We start from the raw sequence: 20,901 nt of genomic DNA on the forward strand, positions 1-20,901 counted from the left end.
CTGGAACGTTTGCGTGCCAAAAAACTTTTTACCCCACATGGTCATACACCCAAAACTTTTTACCCCCCCCCCCCCTTCAGAACTACTATAAATATTAATTTTCCGGCCACCAACCAAAGTAATTCTGAACACTCCCTTATCCATCATATTAAAATGTGAGTGCAGTGAGCAGGAAATTTTGGATATTTGAACATGTTCCTAACGTTTTCCTACACTTTTTTAGGGCGTAGTATAGAAACGGTGCCCAAAACATCTATGCCAAAAATCGCTTCCCCTCCCCCCTTCTAACCTGCCAAAATCGCTTAATTAAGTTGTTCGACTTGCCAAAAAAATTGATTTGCCCCATATCCTTCTGTCCTGCCAAAAATCTTTGCCTTCCCCCTATAGTTGAACCCCTATCCAAGTCAATAAAATATTAACCAATCTGTCAATAAATAAAGCAGTATGTAGACTTTTTATTAGACGTACAATATTGTATGTAACATATCTACGTTATTTAATCTATTGCCATTCCATTTCCAGTAATGTTTAAGTTTTAACGAATGTTTGATGACGTAAAATCGATAATATATTTCTACCAGATATTATACGTAACATATTATCGATTTTACGTCATCAAACATTCGTTAGAGCTTAAACATTACTGGAAATAGAATGGCAATAGATTTAATAACGTAGATATGTTACATACAATAATTATTGTACGTCTAATACTCGGAGTCTGCATACTGCTAATATTGCTTAAGTGCAACTTTATTTATTGTTCACAGTATATGCACGAGCTTTAATACATGTAGAAGTCATGCCTGAGTAGTATAAATATAATTGATTTAATTTGACTGAGAACTTGAACTGACCTGACCTGTGTGATATTATATACAAAAGGTTCTGATCCTGGGTCACTGATACGTTAAACCGTGCACTGTGTGTTTTCCTTTACTACTTCCCCGGACTACTTCACAAAACTTTTTCAATCGCTTGACGCGCTGTTATACAGTTTATTCCAATCACTATACGGTTTATATATCAATTGTTGTGGCATTTTGCAATATTATGGCTTCTCGTGATTTTGTGAAACCTGATGGTATACCAGGTACCCATGTATACGAGGGTGAATTAGTTGCCGGCATGACACCTGCATCTACTTTAGATGCATTGAAAACTTGGCAATTACGACACGATGATGTATTTGTCATAACGTACCCTAAGTCTGGTAAGTAATGTACATACTCTCAGCAAATACAACGGTTAAAACGTGTATGAAAAAAAAAACACACACTGCATGCAATTAATATTGTTTTGTCAGAATTAATATTTTTTGCAAACTTCGCAAAAAAATGTTAACACTTACAAATTATATGCAGGCCATATGTTTGCAGCAACTTTAAATATGTTTTTTCAATATTACGCTCGTAAAACGTTTTAATATAGGACATAATTAAAAACTTTTGTGACGTGATCAGTTGCATTAATATTTTGTGTTAACATGGCTTATCTCAACCTGGAATTTGGTACGGGTGCGGTGGTGGGGGTGTTTTGTGGTGAAAGTGTAGCCTATGCAGTATGCAGGCCCGTACGCAGGGGGGGGGGGTGCGACCGCACCTCCTCAGAAGTATACAAAAAGTCCCAAAATTTAAGAATTTGCGAGCGTAGCGAGGAAAAAAAACAGGTTTTTTACGTTTTTTTGGTCGAAAAAGGTCCAAATTTTTTGGGGAAAGTCCACTTTTCACAACATCGCCCCCCCTATGGAAAAAAGTCCACTTTTTCAAAATCAGCACCCCCCAAAAAAAAAAAAACCTGCGTGCGGGCCTGGCAGTATGGATGCGTCTTTTGGGGAATAATGAATTTAGAAAAAGGGCATCATTCGAGTACAAAACCTGAACAAATGGGGTTCACTGTGTAGAAGAAAATGGGGGTCATTGAGTAACAGTATTTGTGAAAGGAGAAGCAATTTTTGACAGGTCCAGGGGGGGGGGGGGAAAGATTATTTTGGCAATTCAACAGCGGTTTCAAGATATTTTTGGCACATATTTCAATCGTAACATTCCCCTCTCATGGTTCAAGAAATAAATTCAGATTCCCACCTTAAAACTCTCATTCCCTCTGGCGTAAATTTTGAATTGTTCCTTAAACGACTCTTTTCAAAACAGGCACCCATTGGCTCTTTGAAATCGTCAGTCTCATAATAAATGGTGGAGATCCGGATAAAATTGAAAGAAGTCACATGACCATTGCTCCCGAGTTGATTATGGCTCCACCAGGTGACGAGGAAGCAATGAAAACTACACCACCAGGCTACAAGCTAATAAATAACTGGGAATCACCCAGAGTGATGGCAACGCATTTGATAGAAAAGTTTCTGCCCCCAGATGTATGGAGAAAGAATGTGAAGGTTAGTAAACTTTAGTAATAAAATAATCAAAACTTTATCAACAATAACACCTTGGTGTAGATTATTCATCCAGTAGTTCAAAACATTATTTTGTAAATTAAATCTAATACTGGAACTAGAATTTGCAACTCACTTTGCTACGTTGCGTCCGAAAACATCGGACTTCGTCAGGCATCTGATTGAAGATGTTGTGATGACGTCAGATGTTGTGACGTCAGACGGCGAGGAATGAGTGAACGCACAGATTTAACCGTTGAACAAATTTTTGAACTTGTCACCATCTGCCTCAAAACAACTTATTTCTCGTACGACAATAAGTATTTCATCCAACAATATGGGTGCGCGATGGGCTCAGCCGTTTCCCCAATTGTGGTTAATCTCTACATGGAGAAATTTGAACAACACGTGCTGAGTAGTTACCCCGGTAAACCGCCCAAATTGTGGCTTCGTTTTGTTGACGACACATTCATCATCATAGACAAAAGCGAGTCGGAGTCCTTCTTTAATTTCATTAATCAAGTTGACCCGAACATCAAATTCACTCAGGAGGAATGTGTGGACAATAAGTTAGCTTTTCTGGACTGCTTGGTTCATTTGAACAGTGACGGTACCCTCAACTCAACGGTTTATAGAAAGCCCACGCATACCGATCACTATTTACAATTTGACTCACATCATCCGCTGATCCACAAATTAGGCGTGATCAGAACCCTCCAATACCGTGCGGACACTGTCATAAGCAATTCTGAGGACATTCCGGAGGAAAAAGATCACTTACAGAAAGCCCTTGAAATTGTGGATACCCCGGTTGGGCGTTTACCAAAGCGAACAAAACCAAAGACTCCACTAAATCCACCACAGGAGAGGTAAACCATGACAATCGCACACAGGTAACCATCCCAGGCTTAAGAACTTTTTCAAGTCCTTCGGCATTACTACGTGCTTCAAACCTACCAACATCCTACGGGGGAAGCATGTTAAGGACAAACCCCCCAGAGATAAACAGTGCAATCTAGTTTATGGCATTACCTGTCATGATGCAGTCATGTCTACAGTAGAATTCATCTCGACCTTTGCAGGACCTAACCCCATTAAAAGCTATTAAACCAAGATAACACTCATTGAAACAGCTCAACTGATTAAATCGGATCTTCTCTGGCTGTGCACATGTGACTATTTTCATGTGCGATATCGCAATAAAGTTTTTTATTATAGCTTCAGTTGGGTAACCGATTATAAAGGAAACGAAAGGAAACAATGGTATGTGTACTATTGTTCACGAAATGAGACAATGGCGTGCTTTTTGTAAACCAGCATTCTTGAAAATGAGCAACATAATGATTGTTGACTTAACACGGTTTGGAAATAATTTCTTCATATTTTTGGTGTTATCTGTCGTTTACATATCCTTCCTAAAACACAAAAGTACGACCCTCTCCAAACACCTAAATTAGCTAAAAATTTAGGACATGTTACAAAACTATATTGTCTAGAATTTTAGAAGAGTACTTTTAATATTGGCCGGTTATTTTTCACACAGCGACGTTAACTAGGCAATGTACTATTACCTATAACATTAACTAAAACACCAAAGTACGAATATTTCCAAACATCTAAATTAGCTAAAAATTTAGGACATGTTAAAAACTATATTTTCTAGAACTTTACTAGAGTACTTTTTATATTGGCCGGTTATTTTTCACACAGCGACGTTAACTAGTCATATCCCCATACTTTTAACGTAGGGCTATTTGTAGAGGTCACTCGTCAATGGGAAAGAGCACTGTGTATTGTGTATAGGAAAACGGACAGTAACTGCAGTATGTGCTGCCCCGGACTGTGGTGACTCCTATGTAGGCGAGACAAAACAATCTCTACGAGCGCGATTGAACCAACACAGGCGCCCTAGCTCCAGCGAAGCCCAAAACTCCGCGGTTTACAACCACTGCAACAAGAAAACTGAACATTTCTTCAACCCTGAGGAAGCGGTTATTCTAGATAAGGAGGAGAAGTGGTTTGAGCGAGGAGTCAGAGAATCCATATGGGAGAGAGTGGAGGAGCCCGCCATTAACAGAAAAGGGGAACTCCGCTTCCAGTTGTCACGTGCATGGGACCCGGCGTTACGAGACATTCCTCGCCGACTGACGTCACAACATCTGACGTCATCACAACATCTTCAATCAGATGCCTGACGAAGTCCGATGTTTTCGGACGCAACGTAGCAAAGTGAGTTGCAAATTCTAGTTCCAGTATTAGATTTAATTTACAAAATAATAACACTCTACGGTATGCATATAGTATATAGCATTAATTCCCAACCAATTGTTTGCTGGTAAAAGTATTTATTTGAGTGTGTATAACTGTTTTACTTTTTTGTTTTACCGGGTGTGGGATTTTCAACAGGTGCTATACCTTGGTCGAAATCCGAAAGACGTGTTTTGTTCTGCAGCTTCCTTTCATCTTTCGCTGATGCCGAAAGAACTCCAAGACTTCGACAACTTTATAAAGTACAACCTTCTTTGCGAACAAGGTAATACTGTAACAATTTATTTAATAACAATCGGATAATTATCTATATTATTAAATTTGTTAATCTAGCTATGATCTCAACACAAAATAAAGACGTACCTCAAATTTTTGGTCACAACCATCGGTCAACCCCGACGGGACCCATTCAAGTTTAATACCAAGAGTGTATGATCAAGTCCAAAACTTCACTGCTCCCGAACCTGGGTTGCCAGTCTCCAGATGAAGGTCAATCTTGTGACCAAAAACTTATTTTGTGTTGAGATCATAGATTTATATTATGAAGTCTACCAACACAGATGAGCTTTCAATATATGTATTAATATATAGATTTACCTAAACATAAACCTTAGAAACACACGATAAAAAAGAAATATCGTCACGATTCCACACAATAAAGAAGAAATATCGTCACGATTCCTGCATACTGACGACACAAGATTACTATAAACCGTCTCTTTGAATGACTATTAAAAGGCGACGGTGTCGATTTTGCAATGCGAGACGTTTTTGCTACATAATGATCGGTATACTCTTACTCGTGTATTATAAAGTCTGCACAAAAAGTAACGTAGCTGTTATAAATACGCCTATAGCATGTATAGCTTCCGAACATTTTTATACCACATTCGTCCAATTTCGTTCAATATTAGCAACACAGTAGTGCTTTTAAATATAAATACCCGAATTTAAAAGTTGCAGCAATTTGTATTGATTTGAAGTCAGCGCAAAGATAATTACGGATTTTACGTGCCACAACGATTGTAATCATTGAACGCTGTAAACTGCAACTTTTAAATTCTGGTATTTTTCTTTAACATCACCACTGTGATGTTAATATTGAACGCAATTAGACAAATTGGGTATCAAAATGCGCGTAAATAAATCATTCTTCTTCCTATGTTGAAATACTGTGAAAACAATGGGGACATATGGGGACACTCACGCCTAATATAGGAACGGTTTATATATTCTTGTTTTGATATTCGTCAGAAATTACGACGATATGTTGTTATTATGTTGGTTATACAAATGGTATAATAATTCAAATAAAAGATAGCTTGGTAGATAAAGAGAGTCAATTTAAATTGTGCTCTTTGTTTTGTTTGAACAACACGTGTGTTTATTATGAAAAACGAAGTATTTCAAAAATCTATACTACGCATATTCTTATTTCACAGTACCGTTTGGAACATGGTTTCAGCATGTGAAGGGGTATGAAAAACACCACGGCAAAGACAACTTTCTGTTTGTAAGATACGAAAATTTGCAGAAGGTGAGCTCTTCTGCCAAAAGATTGGATAAAACAAATACAGACATTCACATTTTGGCTTACTTAACTCATCATGCTCGTGGAAGTAAGTCAGTGATAGCCAGCAAGAAAGCTGGCTACACCCCCGAAGCATGTCCAATTGTACTCGAATAGCCCTACCTAGGTATAAAATGAGGCGATGGTTATCAGTGGCGTATGGCTGCTGGGGAAGGGGGCGACTGACACCTTACGAAAATTGCATCTTAACAAAGTAGAAGTAGTTAAAAATCATGCGATATTGAATTTAAAAAATAGTTGCCCCTCATTTTCTCCCTTAATTAATAGAAAGCTTTAAATAATACCAATGTGACACTAGGACACCGGACGTTTATGGAATTGTCGATTGCATTCTCTAGTGGCCATTTCTAAGCGGGTGCGTTTTGATTTTTTGGTGCCAATTTCCAGTCGATAAATGGCGTAAACTTTTACTAATTCATATGCTCATTTATTGACATAAAATATATCACACATCATGAAAAAACAAAATTAAAAATTTCCTTAACATTTGAGTGTCCAAATAGGCAGACTTGTTACCATCATAATATATGCGTACAATAATCGCAAATAAAACAATACGCGTTAGTAACCTATCAAACGTTTTAATTCATCTTCATAATATAACATCCTGATGGTTACATAGCACTAATAGGCCTGGGCGATACGTGGAAATACGACGAGTAACTATTTGTTTGCATGGCAAAAGAAAAGACTGCATTAGGCCAAAAAAAAAAAGGTGTTTGTTTGCCCAGACACGACCGACCCAAAATATCAAAAAACATCATACAGTTTTTTTTAGTTTTTTTTTTACAATGATATAAAAATAAAGAACATTATGTTTTCCCCCCATGAAAATGCCAAATGACACTTGAAAGTTAATATTCCTGGCAATCACAGCTTTCATTTTTCCCATTTAGCCCTCCCCAACCATGCCAACAATATTTTACCATCAATCAACATCAATATAGAGAACCAAGCAGGACAAGTACATGTACTAGTATGGTCTGGGATTTTGTACTCCAGCCCGATTTTGTTACCAAAGTTAAACTTTATATGGTAAGGTTGAAATCCGGGGTTATGTACGTCATCCACCAGTGGAGCTCCTGCGCCCCTCCGCAGAACTTCCGGTAGTGGATGTTCTGCGCTCGGGGGCGCAGAGAATCCACTGTCGGAGTTGCTGCGCTCGGAAGTAAAATAATAGATTTTCGTATTATAATAACGGTGGATCATTGCTGCGCTCGGGCGCAGAACATCCACTGTCGGAGTTACTTGCTGCGCCCGGGCGCAGTCCCTTATATGTAACGGTGGATCATTGCTGCGCTCGGGCGCAGAGAATCCACTGTCGGAGTTGCTGCGCTCGGAAGTAAAATAATAGATTTTCGTATTATAATAACGGTGGATCATTTCTGCGCTCGGGCGCAGAACATCCACTGTCGGAGTTACTGCGCCCGGGCGCAGTCCCTTATATGTAACGGTGGATCATTGCTGCGCTCGGGCGCAGAGAATCCACTGTCGGAGTTGCTGCGCTCGGAAGTAAAATAATAGATTTTCGTATCTATACTATTAAAGAGGAACTTGCCGATAATCGATACTTTGAAGAGGAACTGATCGAAGGAACTTGCCGATAATCGATACTTTGAAGAGGAACTGATCGATTCATCGGTATCATCTCGGAGATTATAGATAAATTATAAATTAATAAATTGATAAATAAATAAGTTCTAGCATTTCCAGATGAATGGTAAATGCATAGATAGATAGATAAATTAATAAATACAAATAATTATTTGGATTTATTCGGTAGATCAACCAATGGTGGCCCGCTTATTTACGGTCCGTTGCTGCGTTGCTATACGCGGATTACGCACAGGTCGTGGCAACTTCCCGACGCGCTAATGGTAACAAAACTTCCAGTTTCATCTAAGACGGAAAATATCACATCTCTTAGACGGAACTAACAAATTAATGGCTGAGACAAAGATGGTTTTAAGTTACGTATTTTGAAAATAAATGGTCCAAGTGATCTAATAATTTTGAAAGTGATATTAGTTTATCCGTTCGTGGTGACTTTCGACGGAGAGTGGGCATTATGCGGTATGGTAACCGCAACGGCTATAATAATAAATCAACTGCATTCGTTTATGCAAATTATGACTTTCGGAAACTTCTTTTGTGATGACTTTCCGAAGATTTTAAATTCAAGGTAGGCCTAGGCATATATACGGTATTGGAAAGTAATTTGAGTTTATTCGTTTGTCATGTTGTGATGAATTTCGATGGGGAGTTTGGGACATTATTAGCAGATTATAGCATGGTATAAAACCGCAACCGCTAAATATCCGTGGCGTAGATTTCTTTTTGACATTAGGGAGGGATGAAAACATTTCTTGAAGTAGGCATATTAATAGTGAATCCGGCATCTTTTGGCAACATTAACAATGGCGTAGATTTCTCTTGACATGGCATGGGGGATGGGTCCGTTTAAATCAATTTCTTGCAATAGGGCTACAGTGAAGCCAGCATCTTGGCGACATAATAATTTATGGCAAGCTAATTAGGCCTACTGGTGAATTATATTGTGCAAAAGTGGAACAAATTCGCACGAAGGCCGCAAAAATTGGCACTTTTTAGTTTGGCCAAAAATGAGGTTAATTTTGTCAGAAACCCACATCTATTATACATGTGTGAACTTGGGGTGATTGTACGGACCATTGACCTTATCAAAACATTGGGGGAGGGGTTATACCCACCCCAACACCAGAATTTACGCTATGTAACTCAACCTTCTTGAAACCCAATGTTGCTATAGGCCTACTTGATGAAACAGAAACACATATAAAAAAAGAACGAACGAAAGAAATAAAGGAACCCACATACATGCGTCAACATGGAGGTGATTCAGTAGATCATGCCCCTTATCGAAATATTGAGGAATTTATTACTCATCCCGGGATTTATGCCTATGTAAAGAAAGAAGAAGGAAGGAAGGAAAAAAAGGAAGGAAAGAGGGAAGGAAAGAGGGAAAGAAAGAGGAAAGAAAGAAAGAAAGAAAGAAAGAAAGAAAGAAAGAAAGAAAGAAAGAAAGAAAGAAAGAAAGAAAGAAAAAAGAAACAACGGGAAAGCAAGAAAGAGAAAGGGAGAGAAACGAAAACAAAGAAGAAATAGACAGACAGAAAGAAAGAAGAGAGAGAGAGAGAGAAAGAAAGTGAACAAGCAAGAAACAGAAAGAGAAATGGAACGCAGGAAAGAGAGAAACTGAAAGAAAAAAGGGAAGACAAAGAAAAAAAAGTAAAAAAGGGGAAGGAAAGAGGGAAAGAAAGAAAGAAAGAAAGAAAGAGGGAAAGAAAGATAGAAAGAAAGGGAAAGAAAGAAAGAAAGAAAGAAAGAAAGAAAGAAAGAAAGAAAGAAAGAAAGAAAGAAAGGAAAGCAAGAAAGAAAGTGAGGGAAAGCAAGAAAGAAAGGGAGGGAAAGCAAGAAAGAAAGGGAGGGAAAGCAAGAAAGAAAGGGAGGGAAAGCAAGAAAGAAAGGGAGGGAAAGCAAGAGAGAAAGGGAGGGAAAGCAAGCAAGAAAGAACGGGAAAGCAAGAAAGAAAGAACGGGAAAGCAAGAAAGAAAGAACGGGAAAGCAAGAAAGAAAGAACGGGAAAGCAAGAAAGAAAGAACGGGAAAGTAAGAAAGAAAGAACGTCGTTTGCAAAGTAGAGGCAACAAATGGTAGGCCTACCACATCACTAACCGCGTAATAATTGAGCTGTTAAAAGCGATACCAATTGACATGATTACCATTTCCATCGTTTATACTAACCGATCCGTTTACTAACCGCTCCCATTTACTCATCTAGCGGGGGCCCGCGCGAAGCGCGGGTACCCGCTAGTTATAATAACGGTGGATCATTGCTGCGCTCGGGCGCAGAACATCCACTGTCGGAGTTGATGCGCCCGGGCGCAGTCCCTTATATGTAACGGTGGATCATTGCTGCGCTCGGGCGCAGAACATCCACTGTTGGAGTAACTGCGCTCGGAAGCAAAATAATGGATTTTCTTATTAAAATAACGGTGGATCATTTCTGCGTTCGAGCGCAGAGAATCTACTGTCGGAGTTGATGCGTTCGGAAGCAAAATAAAGTATTTTCTTATTATTTCTATTAGGCCTATGCATGCGTATAATAATAACTATAACTCCGAGAAGTTTATTGATATTTACTATTAGGTATATATAATGCGCTCGCAAGCTCAGATTATAATAAAACTTATTATATTAGCGCTACGGAGAAGTTTATCACTATTAGGTCTATTGGTCTTACAAGTTTCATTTCTTTACTGTTTTCTTTCTTCTTCATTCTTTTTTCTTCATCTTTTTTTCGTTCACGTTTCTTTGTCGGTACTTCTCATGTAACCGCAAATAATTCCTATTCAAATATAATTCTGATTGACACATGACCACTTGCAATTCGGCCTTTGTTAGTCACCAGATAAGTAGGTGTCATTTTGTGGTTAATAGATAAAAGGAACCGATAAGGCCGAAAAAAGAAACCCTGTTCTACGGGCGGACGGACCTTTCAAGTAGGGTCGGCCATTTTTTTTTTTTTTTTTGGAAATAACTGCGCTCGGAAATAAAATTACATATTTATTAGTTTGTGAGAAAAATGCAAAAATAGACACAAATTTATCGAGGGGTGACAGTAGTACCCCCTTAATTTTTGTACTAAGGCCATAATTTTGTATGTAGGACTATATTCAATTGTGTTATAATTTTGTTTCTTGTTTATATATAATGTATATTTGTTGTTTTTGAACGCACCGCTGGTTAGGCGTGTGCCACTGATACAAAAGTGTATGTTCCAATGAATAAATAAAATAAATATACTAATAGCAATAAACTTCTCGGAATTAAGTTATTATACGCATGCATATTATATTTTATTAACATAATAAGAAAATAGCGTTTGTGATTTCCTTATTTGTCTATATATCCTGATATATCGTAGGCCTTGGTGTAGCCTAGCTGCCGGCGACATGAAACCATGGAAGAAAGAGATGAGAAGGAACCACAACGACTTCGATCGGCCAAGTTTTAATCCGCTTATCTATTGACGCATGAAAAGAAAAGCTATCCATGGTACTTACTTTCATGTATGATCCATTTACCGCGATCGATGCTTGGCGAAATCATTACTGGAAAAAAACTATAACAAACCCATCCAAGAACAAACAAACGCTACCCAGAAGTAAGATTATGGAATTTCACTGATGCTCTGAACTTGTATAGTAGCTTTGTTTTGGGATCTACAGTCAAACTGTTTTCTTGATCGTGTTGTGTAGAAAATGTCCTTTAACACATCGAAAAGGTCATCAAAATCGGCCGTTTTTTGCTGAGTTTCATCTTTAGCAAATAAGGTAAGATTTTGGTGATTTTTCGATGAAAAAATAGATGCAAAATGTTCTTAAATAATGCACAATGTTCCGGTTGAGTCCGGTACATAAAACCTGTTTAATTTAATAGTTTATATGTGTATAATCGTAACTAGCTAACTCGTTTCAGTGCCAAAGACTGCCAACTCTGAGAAAAAAGTCATCAAAGTTCGGGAAAATTGGGCGAAATGGAAGAAAAAGATGTAGGCCATCAATGACCGATGATCACGTCACCAGAGAAAATCCTATAGAGTGCTTGCACGGAAGGTCATTAGTTCAAATCATCCTTCAGACACGCTCCAGAAGACATGCAAATACATGGAGTACAATACCAATCACCTATTTAACGCGGGGTATTGATCAAAGTAAATCCTCATGAATAACAATGTCAATTAAATGTCGGTAAAGGGAGTGGACAAAGTCTCTTTCTTCCATGATGAAACCACGTTTATCGGTTCCTTTAATCTCTAACCACAAAATGACGGCCCATAATTATCCTCTGCCGTGGATTTAAAATTGACATTGATCTTCGCTTATGCTAATTTTTGGACCCCCTCCGCTTGTTTGGGAATCCACCTACTTATCTGTTGACTAACAAAGGCCGAATCATGATGCAGTCATGGTCCATGGCAAAGGCGATTCGACCTTTGTGGCATTAAACCCAGTTAACAGGAAATTAATCCAGTAAATCGATTCAGTAAAGCAAATAAGCTCATGCATTCGATCACTAACGGCAACCAGCTTCGGTCGATTACCCCAGCTGCAGCGTGTGTAAACTCTAATTTGCATAGAGGCTGTACGTGAAATTATTGATTGGCTCCAAACAAAGGATTTGAACAGGTGCACGTAATCATGGCGCAGTGCAGTCCATTCAATCAAATGTTGTCATCAACCTATTTGATCGCAGTGCATTGTTATGTGTGTGAGACGAACTGTCGCGGTTGATTGCAATCAAACAAACGATGTCTTATGTATTACTTTGTTCCGTGATGAAAATCGTGATGTTTTATTTAATCACTCTCGAAAAATGTATTTCTTTTGTAGGCCTATTACTTTGTTTTGTGATGAAAATCGTGATGTTTTATTTCATCACGCTTTAAAACAAACGATTTCTCATGTATTACTTTGTTTCGTGATGACAATTTTGATGTTTTATTTCATCACTCACGAAAAATTGATTTCTTATGTATTACTTTGTTTCGGGATGAAAATCGTGATGTTTTATTTCATCATCACGCTCTAAAACAAACGATTTCTTATGCATTATATTTGTTTTGTGATGAAAATCGTGATGTTTTATTTCATCACGCTCTAAACAATAATTATAGTTACACGCATTTCAAGGAAAAAAATCTTATTAAAACGGTAGGCCCTATGTTGTTTAGAAAAAATGTAGAAAGTGATGATGATGATGATGATGATGATGATGATGATGTCTCCAAAAGTGTCCCGGTTTGTTTTTCTTGCCCTAAATCGTGCGTATCTATTAATAAGGCACTTCAATAATCAATAATCAGTCCCGTGACGGCCTCCACTAACTAGCTACTAACTTGGGTTTATGGGCGCTGATATTTCATGTTCACTGTCACTTATTTATCAGAAATCACCTACAGTACCCAATTTCGGCATACTATATAAGAAACTCATCATGATGATTGCCAGAGAATAGTTAAGATGTAGCTTGTACCGTTTTTTTGTGGCATCCTTCAGAAGTGAGCGGTCCGATACCAATATTTTCGGTCAAATCTCCATTCAATTAACACGGGGATTTGGCTAGCTATGCCTTGCCCTCACTCATATTTTACAAAAGTGCGACTATTTCTGAACATCTAACCTAGCTGTAATTTTAGGTCATGTTAGAGAAATATATTTGCTAGAAGTTTGGAGAATACCTAACATATTGGCTGGTTATTTTTTACACAGTGATGTTAACTAGGCAAGTGCCCATTCTTGCAACGTACATCATTTGTAGGGGTCACGCGTCAATGGTGAGAGCACTGTGTATTGTGTATAGGAAAACGGACAGTAACTGCAGTATGTTGCAAGTGGTCATGTGTCAATCAGAATTATATTTGAATAGGAATTATCTGAGAGAGCAATTGCGGTTACATGAAAAGTACCGACAAGGAAACGGGAACGGAAAAAAAGGAAAGAAAAAAAAGACAAAAGAAGAAAAGAATGTAGATGAAAGAAAACAAAAATAAACGTAAAATGAGAAAATAACATATTATATTATATTAGACTCTAGACTCTTTTTTTTTTTTTTTTTTACTTCCGAGCGCAGTTACTCCAACAGTGGATGTTCTGCGCCCGAGCGCAGAAATGATCCACCGTTACATATAAGGGACTGCGCCCGGGCGCATCAACTCCAGCGCAGTTACTCCAACAGTGGATGTTCTGCGCCCCCCCGAGCGCAGAAATGATCCACCGTTATTATAATAAGAAAATGTATTATATTGCTTCCGAGCGCAGCAACTCCAACAGTGGATGTTCTGCGCCCGAGCGCAGAAATGATCCACCGTTATTAATATTATAATAAGAAAATATATTATTTGCTGTCAATTCGGTTATACTAATAGCAATTAACTTCTCGGAGTTTAGTTATTATAAGCATGCATATTATTTTTATATAATAAGAAAATATTAGTTATTATACGCATGCATATTGCATTTTATTAATAAAATAAGAAAATAATTCACTTCCGAGCGCATCAACTCCGACAGTGGATGAGCGCAGAAATGATCCACCGTTATTATAATAAGAAAATGTATTATATTGCTTCCGAGCGCAGCAACTCCAACAGTGGATGTTCTGCGCCCGAGCGCAGCAATGATCCACCGTTACATATAAGGGACTGCGCCCGGGCGCATGAACTCCGACAGTGGATGTTCTGCGCCCGAGCGCAGAAATGATCCACCGTTATTATAATAAGAAAATGTATTATATTGCTTCCGAGCGCAGCAATTCCAACAGTGGATGTTCTGCGCCCGAGCGCAGAAATGATCCACCGTTACATATAAGGGACTGCGCCCGGGCGCAGCAACTCCAACAGTGGATGTTCTGCGCCCGAGCGCAGCAATGATCCACCGTTATTATAACTAGCGGGTACCCGCGCTTCGCGCGGGCCCCCGCTAGATGAGTAAATGGGAGCGGTTAGTAAACGGGAGCGGTTAGTATAAACGATGGAAATGGTAATCATGTCAATTGGTATCGCTTTTAACAGCTCAATTATTACGCGGTTAGTGATGTGGTAGTCCTACCATTTGTTGCCTCTACTTTGCAAACGACGTTCTTTCTTTCTTACTTTCCCGTTCTTTCTTTCTTTCCCGTTCTTTCCCGTTCTTTCTTTCTTGCTTTCCCGTTCTTTCTTTCTTGCTTTCCCGTTCTTTCTTGCTTGCTTTCCCTCCCTTTCTCTCTTGCTTTCCCTCCCTTTCTTTCTTGCTTTCCGCCCTTTCTTTCTTGCTTTCCCTCCCTTTCTTTCTTGCTTTTCCCTCACTTTCTTTCTTGCTTTCCTTTCTTTCTTTCCCTTTCTTTCTTTCTTTCTTTCTTTCTTTCTTTCTTTCTTTCTTTCTTTCTTTCTTTCTTTCTTTCTTTCTTTCTTTCTTTCTTTCTTTCTTTCCTTTCTTTCTATCTTTCTTTCTTTCCCTCTTTCTTTCTTTCTATCTTTCTTTCTTTCCTCTTTCTTTCTTTCTTTCTTTCTTTCTTTCCCTCTTTCCTTCCCTTTTTACTTATTTTTCTTGACTTTCCCTTTTTCTTTCAGTTTCTCTCTTTCCTGCGTTCCATTTCTCTTTCTGTTTCTTGCTTGTTCACTTCTCTCTCTCTCTCTTCTTTCTTTCTGTCTGTCTATTTCTTCTATGTTTTCGTTTCTCTCTCCCTTTCTCTTTCTTGCTTTCCCGTTGTTTCTTTTTCTTTTTCTTTCTTTCTTTCTTTCGTTCTTTCCCTCTTTTTTTCCCTCTTTCCTTCCCTCTTTCCTTCCTTTTTTCCTTCCTTCCTTCTTCTTCTTTCTTTACATAGGCATAAATCCCGGGATGAGTAATAAATTCCTCAATATTTCGATAAGGGGCATGATCTACTGAATCACCTCCATGTTGACGCATGTATGTGGGTTCCTTTATTTCTTTCGTTCGTTCTTTTTTTTATATGTGTTTCTGTTTCATCAAGTAGGCCTATAGCAACATTGGGTTTCAAGAAGGTTGAGTTACATAGCGTAAATTCCGGTGTTGGGGTGGGTATAACCCCCCCCCCCCCAATGTTTTGATAAGGTCAATGGTCCGTACAATCACCCCAAGTTCACACATGTAGGCCTATAATAGATGTGGGTTTCTGACAAAATTAACCTCATTTTTGGCCAAACTAAAAAGTGCCAATTTGCGGCCTTCGTGCGAATTTGTTCCACTTTTGCACAATATAATTCACCAGTAGGCCTAATTAGCTTGCCATAAATTATTCTGTCGCCAAGATGCTGGCTTGACTGTAGGCCTATTGCAAGAAATTGATTTAAACGGACCCAACCCCCATGCCATGTCAAGAGAAATCTACGCCATTGTTAATGTTGCCAAAAGATGCCGGATTCACTATTAATATGCCTACTTCAAGAAATGTTTTCAGCCCTCCCCCAATGTCAAAAAGAAATCTACGCCACGGATATTTAGCGGTTGCGGTTTTATACCATGCTATAATCTGCTAATAATGTCCCACACTCCCCATCGAAATTCATCACCACATGACAAACGAATAAACTCAAATTACTTTCCAATACCGTATATATGCCTAGGCCTACCTTGAATTTAAAATCTTCGGAAAGTCATCACAAAAGAAGTTTCCGAAAGTCATAATTTGCATAAACGAATGCAGTTGATTTATTATTATAGCCGTTGCGGTATTAAATACCATGCCGCATAATGCCCACTCTCCGTCGAAAGTCACCACGAACGGATAAACTAATATCACTTTCAAAATTATTAGATCACTTGGACCATTTATTTTCAAAATACGTAACTTAAAACCACCTTTGTCTCAGCCATTAATTTGTTAGTTCCGTCTAAGAGATGTGATATTTTCCGTCTTAGATGAAACTGGAAGTTTTGTTACCATTAGCGCGTCGGGAAGTTGCCACGACCTGTGCGTAATCCGCGTATAGCAACGCAGCAACGGACCGTAAATAAGCGGGCCACCATTGGTTGATCTACCGAATAAATCCAAATAATTATTTGTATTTATTAATTTATCTATCTATCTATCTATGCATTTACCATTCATCTGGAAATGCTAGAACTTATTTATTTATCTATTTATTAATTTATAATTTATCTATAATCTCCGAGATGATACCGATGAATCGATCAGTTCCTCTTCAAAGTATCGATTATCGGCAAGTTCCTCTTTAATAGTATAGACTAGATTTCGCGGTTCTCGGGTTGGGCGGTTCTCGTGATAGGCCTATCTCTAATTACCCAACACCCTTTACCCATAATACTTGTCCTGACCTTTCAAACTACTATACGATATACGTCTCTCAATGATTAAGACACAACTATATCAACTCTGTTTTGTAGCTGTGACGCTTACTTCGGAACCTATAATCTGAATATCCATCGTTCGCCTCTTCCAAACCCTGTCCTGCAACCACATCGGAGGACCCAAAAATATCCGAAATTTTAGTAGGCCTAGTGTCTGGATGTAGGCCGTCAATTCAATCGGGAGACATGTGAACGCAAACGGGTTACATAGGCCTTATCATAACTGATGATTTTTATGTTAATCATGTCTTTAAAATAGGCCTATAATTGGTCCGATGAGATGCACCTGTTAGTCACTGTAATGCTTTCCGATGCTCGCACTGCGCCCGTCGGTACTCCACGCACTACGCGATTGCGCACCGCGCGAACGCGATACGCACCGCGAGCTCGCGTTATGCGCACCGCGAGCACGCGTTAGCGAGCCACGCGATCGCGATAGCGCGCGGACAGAGGACGGACGGACGGACACGCCATAATTAGTATTAAGATACGAAAATCTATTATTTTACTTCCGAGCGCAGCAACTCCGACAGTGGATTCTCTGCGCCCCCGAGCGCAGAACATCCACTACCGGAAGTTCTGCGGAGGGGCGCAGGAGCTCCACTGGTGGATGATGTACATACATGAATACATTCATACGCTCCTATATCAAAGCAGCCAATCAGAATAGCGGTTAGAGAAGTATGCGGAGTACATTGATTGTGTATAATGTGCAATCCGCGTACTATGCGCAGTGCTTTCGTACGCTATCGCATAGATTTTCCGGGCGGGTCGATGCATTTATATTTGGTCCTATTTTCCAACATTTTTAGTGATAGTTTTGTGATAAAAACAGCAAAAATCACATGTTTTTTTTTTTTTCTCGTGTATGAAATACTACTCAAATATGTTAATGATGACGCATATTACTTGTTGCTCGACAAATTACACTAACTAATGCACTTGCGCTGCGCATCAACATCAGCGCGCATGCATTATTTTTGTCTAATTTCTCTCCCAACAAGTATATACACCAGTGGCGTAGATTTCTTTTTGACATTTATATGGGGGGGATGAAGTTGGGAAAAAATCTTGAAGTATAGGCAATCCAGCACCCTTTGGCGACAGAATTAGTTTATGATATAAATGCGCGCGAAGCGCGCGAAAATTTTTGCTATTTTGAAGCAAAACTGATGAAATATGGTGTAAAAGTAGATTAAATGCGCGCGAAGCGGGCGAAAATTTGCACTTTTGGGGCTAAAATGGGCAAATATGAGGTTAATTTGGTCAGAAACCCATTATCAGGCGTCAACATGGGGGGGGATGATTGTATGGACCATCCCCCCCTGGCAAAATATTGGGGGGGGGGGGATAAATCCCCCATCCCCCCCGGGATCTACGCCTATGATATACACGTTCATTAACCTATAATTAAAGTTTGACACAAGTACAAAATGTAAGGCTTAATGTCATATATTTTCTATTACCCCACTTGCTGCAACACATGTACAGATCTTTAAAAAAAAAAGAAAAAGAAAAGGAAATCGACCTTTCTACCCCATGTCTGGGCAAACAAACACTTTTTTTTTTTTTTAAAATCGCTGAAATTGATCAAGTTATATAGCCAAATAAGTATTTTTTTTGGGTTTGATGCTTCAAAATGGTATACTTTCTCTCATTATATGACATTTTTGTTGTAATAGTACCAAAATTCATACGCATGGCTTCGGTTTTTAGTAAATATTCGCCCTACCATATTGTAACTTTCAGCTTCGAGGGCGCACTGCCATTTTAAGGTGTTTACGGTTCAGTGCGTTAAAACAAGAAAAGTCTCAGGTCAACCTATGTTGACTTTTTGATCATTTGGCATCTAAATCATATAGTTTCACCTAGTACCTGATATTAGTGGCATTTAACTGTGAGAGTTCTGAATATGAGAAAATTCCACCCGAAATTATCCATTTTCCCATTGAAACCCGTGTAATACATAATTAGTGGTATTTAACCTTGATACTTTCCTCTTTTTTTAGGACCATCTTTACCAAGTTAAAAGAATAGCGCAGTTTTTAGATCGTCCTCTTTCAGAAGAACTTGCTGACAAAATTACCTCACTAACAACGATAAAAGAAATGAAAAATACGTACGACAAACATGAAGAGACGGACCCAGAAGGCATAATGCACACTCGGGCCTTTGGAACTCTTAAATTCCTCAACAAAGGTGAGTTTCACTATATGGCTATTGGTTATACCCAGTATACCAACGCGCCTATCGCAAGCCATATTCATTACACGTTGAACATGTCGAAAGCAGTGTATTCAGTGTGTGATTACAAAACCAATGAAATAAAAGCTAGTTTAGGTCTCCTTAGTTGATAAATGATAACAACGTGTTGTCAAAAGTCCCATTTCTTTTGGCGGTCGATTTTAGGATAACACTTTTTAAACACTTTAATGCGTTTATTTCTGTACTTTACACGTAAAGGTACTACAGGCGTTGCTTACGATTAACACTACAACGCGTTTGCAAGGGTATTTTTCATAGCAAATATTAACACACCAACATGTTTTTATCAACACAATATACAATGTAGTGGTGTATAAATGTTTTGAAAAATATCCTTATAAACACGTTTTACTGTTAATCGTAATCAGCACCTCCTATACTTTTACTTGCAAAGTACGGAAATAAACGCGTTGAAGTGTTAAAAACATGTTATCCGGTAATTTTTATAGTGCTTCTTTCTTACGCGTACGCGTAGAAGGAATCAGTAGAGAGCTTGCGATTTCCAAACGTACGTATCGAACGCCCGTACACGCATCTATTTATTTGAATAAGTGCCTGCAGGGAGTTTGTTACCTGCGTTTAGAATTCGCAAGCTCTCTATTGCTAATCATGCTAATAGTAATAATATTGTTTCAAACGCTATCAATCAGATTTTTTTTGATTTTTTATTTCCATCAAAAATTACAACAAAATACAATAATTATAAAAAGTACAACACGATGGAGGAGGTACAACGATAAGCGAAGCCTGTAAATGCTGCACCCCCTGTATAATTAAATTACACAAATTAAAACAGAACGAGGATCTGTAGCCAAAAAAATTTAAACACAAATATAATGAATCAATCAATTTAAATATAATATTGTACTATAATCATGAGTATTTAACATTAACATATAGTAAATTACTATTTTCTGATGTATTTTGCGCTATATATTTGCAGGAAAAGTCGGCACTTGGAAAGGAAAAATTACGGGAGATCTCAATGACCTATTTGACAAGGTATACCAAGAAAAAATGGCTAGCTCAAATCTGCAATTTGACTTTGAAATATAAAGTTGATATTAAATACATGAAATATGGCTGCGGAATCCGGTGACGGAAGAAATACTAACGATACAGTGACTTTTTCAGTTGTGGAGCAAAGGGGAGCAAGACAAATTTCAAGGGGACAATATTTAACTACAATGGTAAAAAATGCTCTAAAAAGTACAACATTTTTCTAAAAATCTTACATTTCTGGGTAGGAACATCCACTTAGTGGGCAAGAGGGGGACCACACTTCTCACAGGGTGAAGTTTGTTTTCATTTAACTATTGTATCTGTACGTATGTATATAGTTATTAAATTGTAAATTGCTACTTCATCTGCGCTATATGACTTCAGTTTGAGCAACTTTGAAATTTGACCCCTGTATAAACTTTGACCACAGATGTTATTCCACAAATGGCTAATGTATTTTTCCTAATAAGTGACTCA

General features: G+C 38.4%; 1 protein-coding gene across 1 annotated transcript; it reads left to right on the forward strand.

Annotated features, from left to right (window-relative positions):
• Positions 1-898: 898 nt before the first annotated feature.
• LOC140171338 (sulfotransferase 1E1-like) lies at positions 899-20,699 on the forward strand. Its single transcript, XM_072194576.1, has 6 exons — positions 899-1,213; positions 2,151-2,392; positions 4,796-4,922; positions 6,100-6,194; positions 19,167-19,356; positions 20,366-20,699. Exons 1-6 carry the CDS (start codon positions 1,054-1,056, stop codon positions 20,476-20,478), a joined length of 927 nt encoding a protein of 308 aa, XP_072050677.1. The 5' UTR covers positions 899-1,053; the 3' UTR covers positions 20,479-20,699.
• Positions 20,700-20,901: the final 202 nt, after the last annotated feature.

The sequence above is a fragment of the Amphiura filiformis genome, chromosome 15, assembly GCF_039555335.1.
Source record: "Amphiura filiformis chromosome 15, Afil_fr2py, whole genome shotgun sequence".
Taxonomy (NCBI): Eukaryota; Metazoa; Echinodermata; class Ophiuroidea; order Amphilepidida; family Amphiuridae; genus Amphiura; species Amphiura filiformis.

Bases quoted from the DNA above. Each gene is read 5' to 3' on its own strand.
- LOC140171338 (XM_072194576.1), top strand. From the start codon at position 1,054: ATGGCTTCTCGTGATTTTGTGAAACCTGATGGTATACCAGGTACCCAT. The intron at 2,393-4,795 runs GTTAGTAAACTT...GATTTTCAACAG, and splicing joins TATGGAGAAAGAATGTGAAG to GTGCTATACCTTGGTCGAAA. The intron at 19,357-20,365 runs GTGAGTTTCACT...ATATATTTGCAG, and splicing joins TCTTAAATTCCTCAACAAAG to GAAAAGTCGGCACTTGGAAA.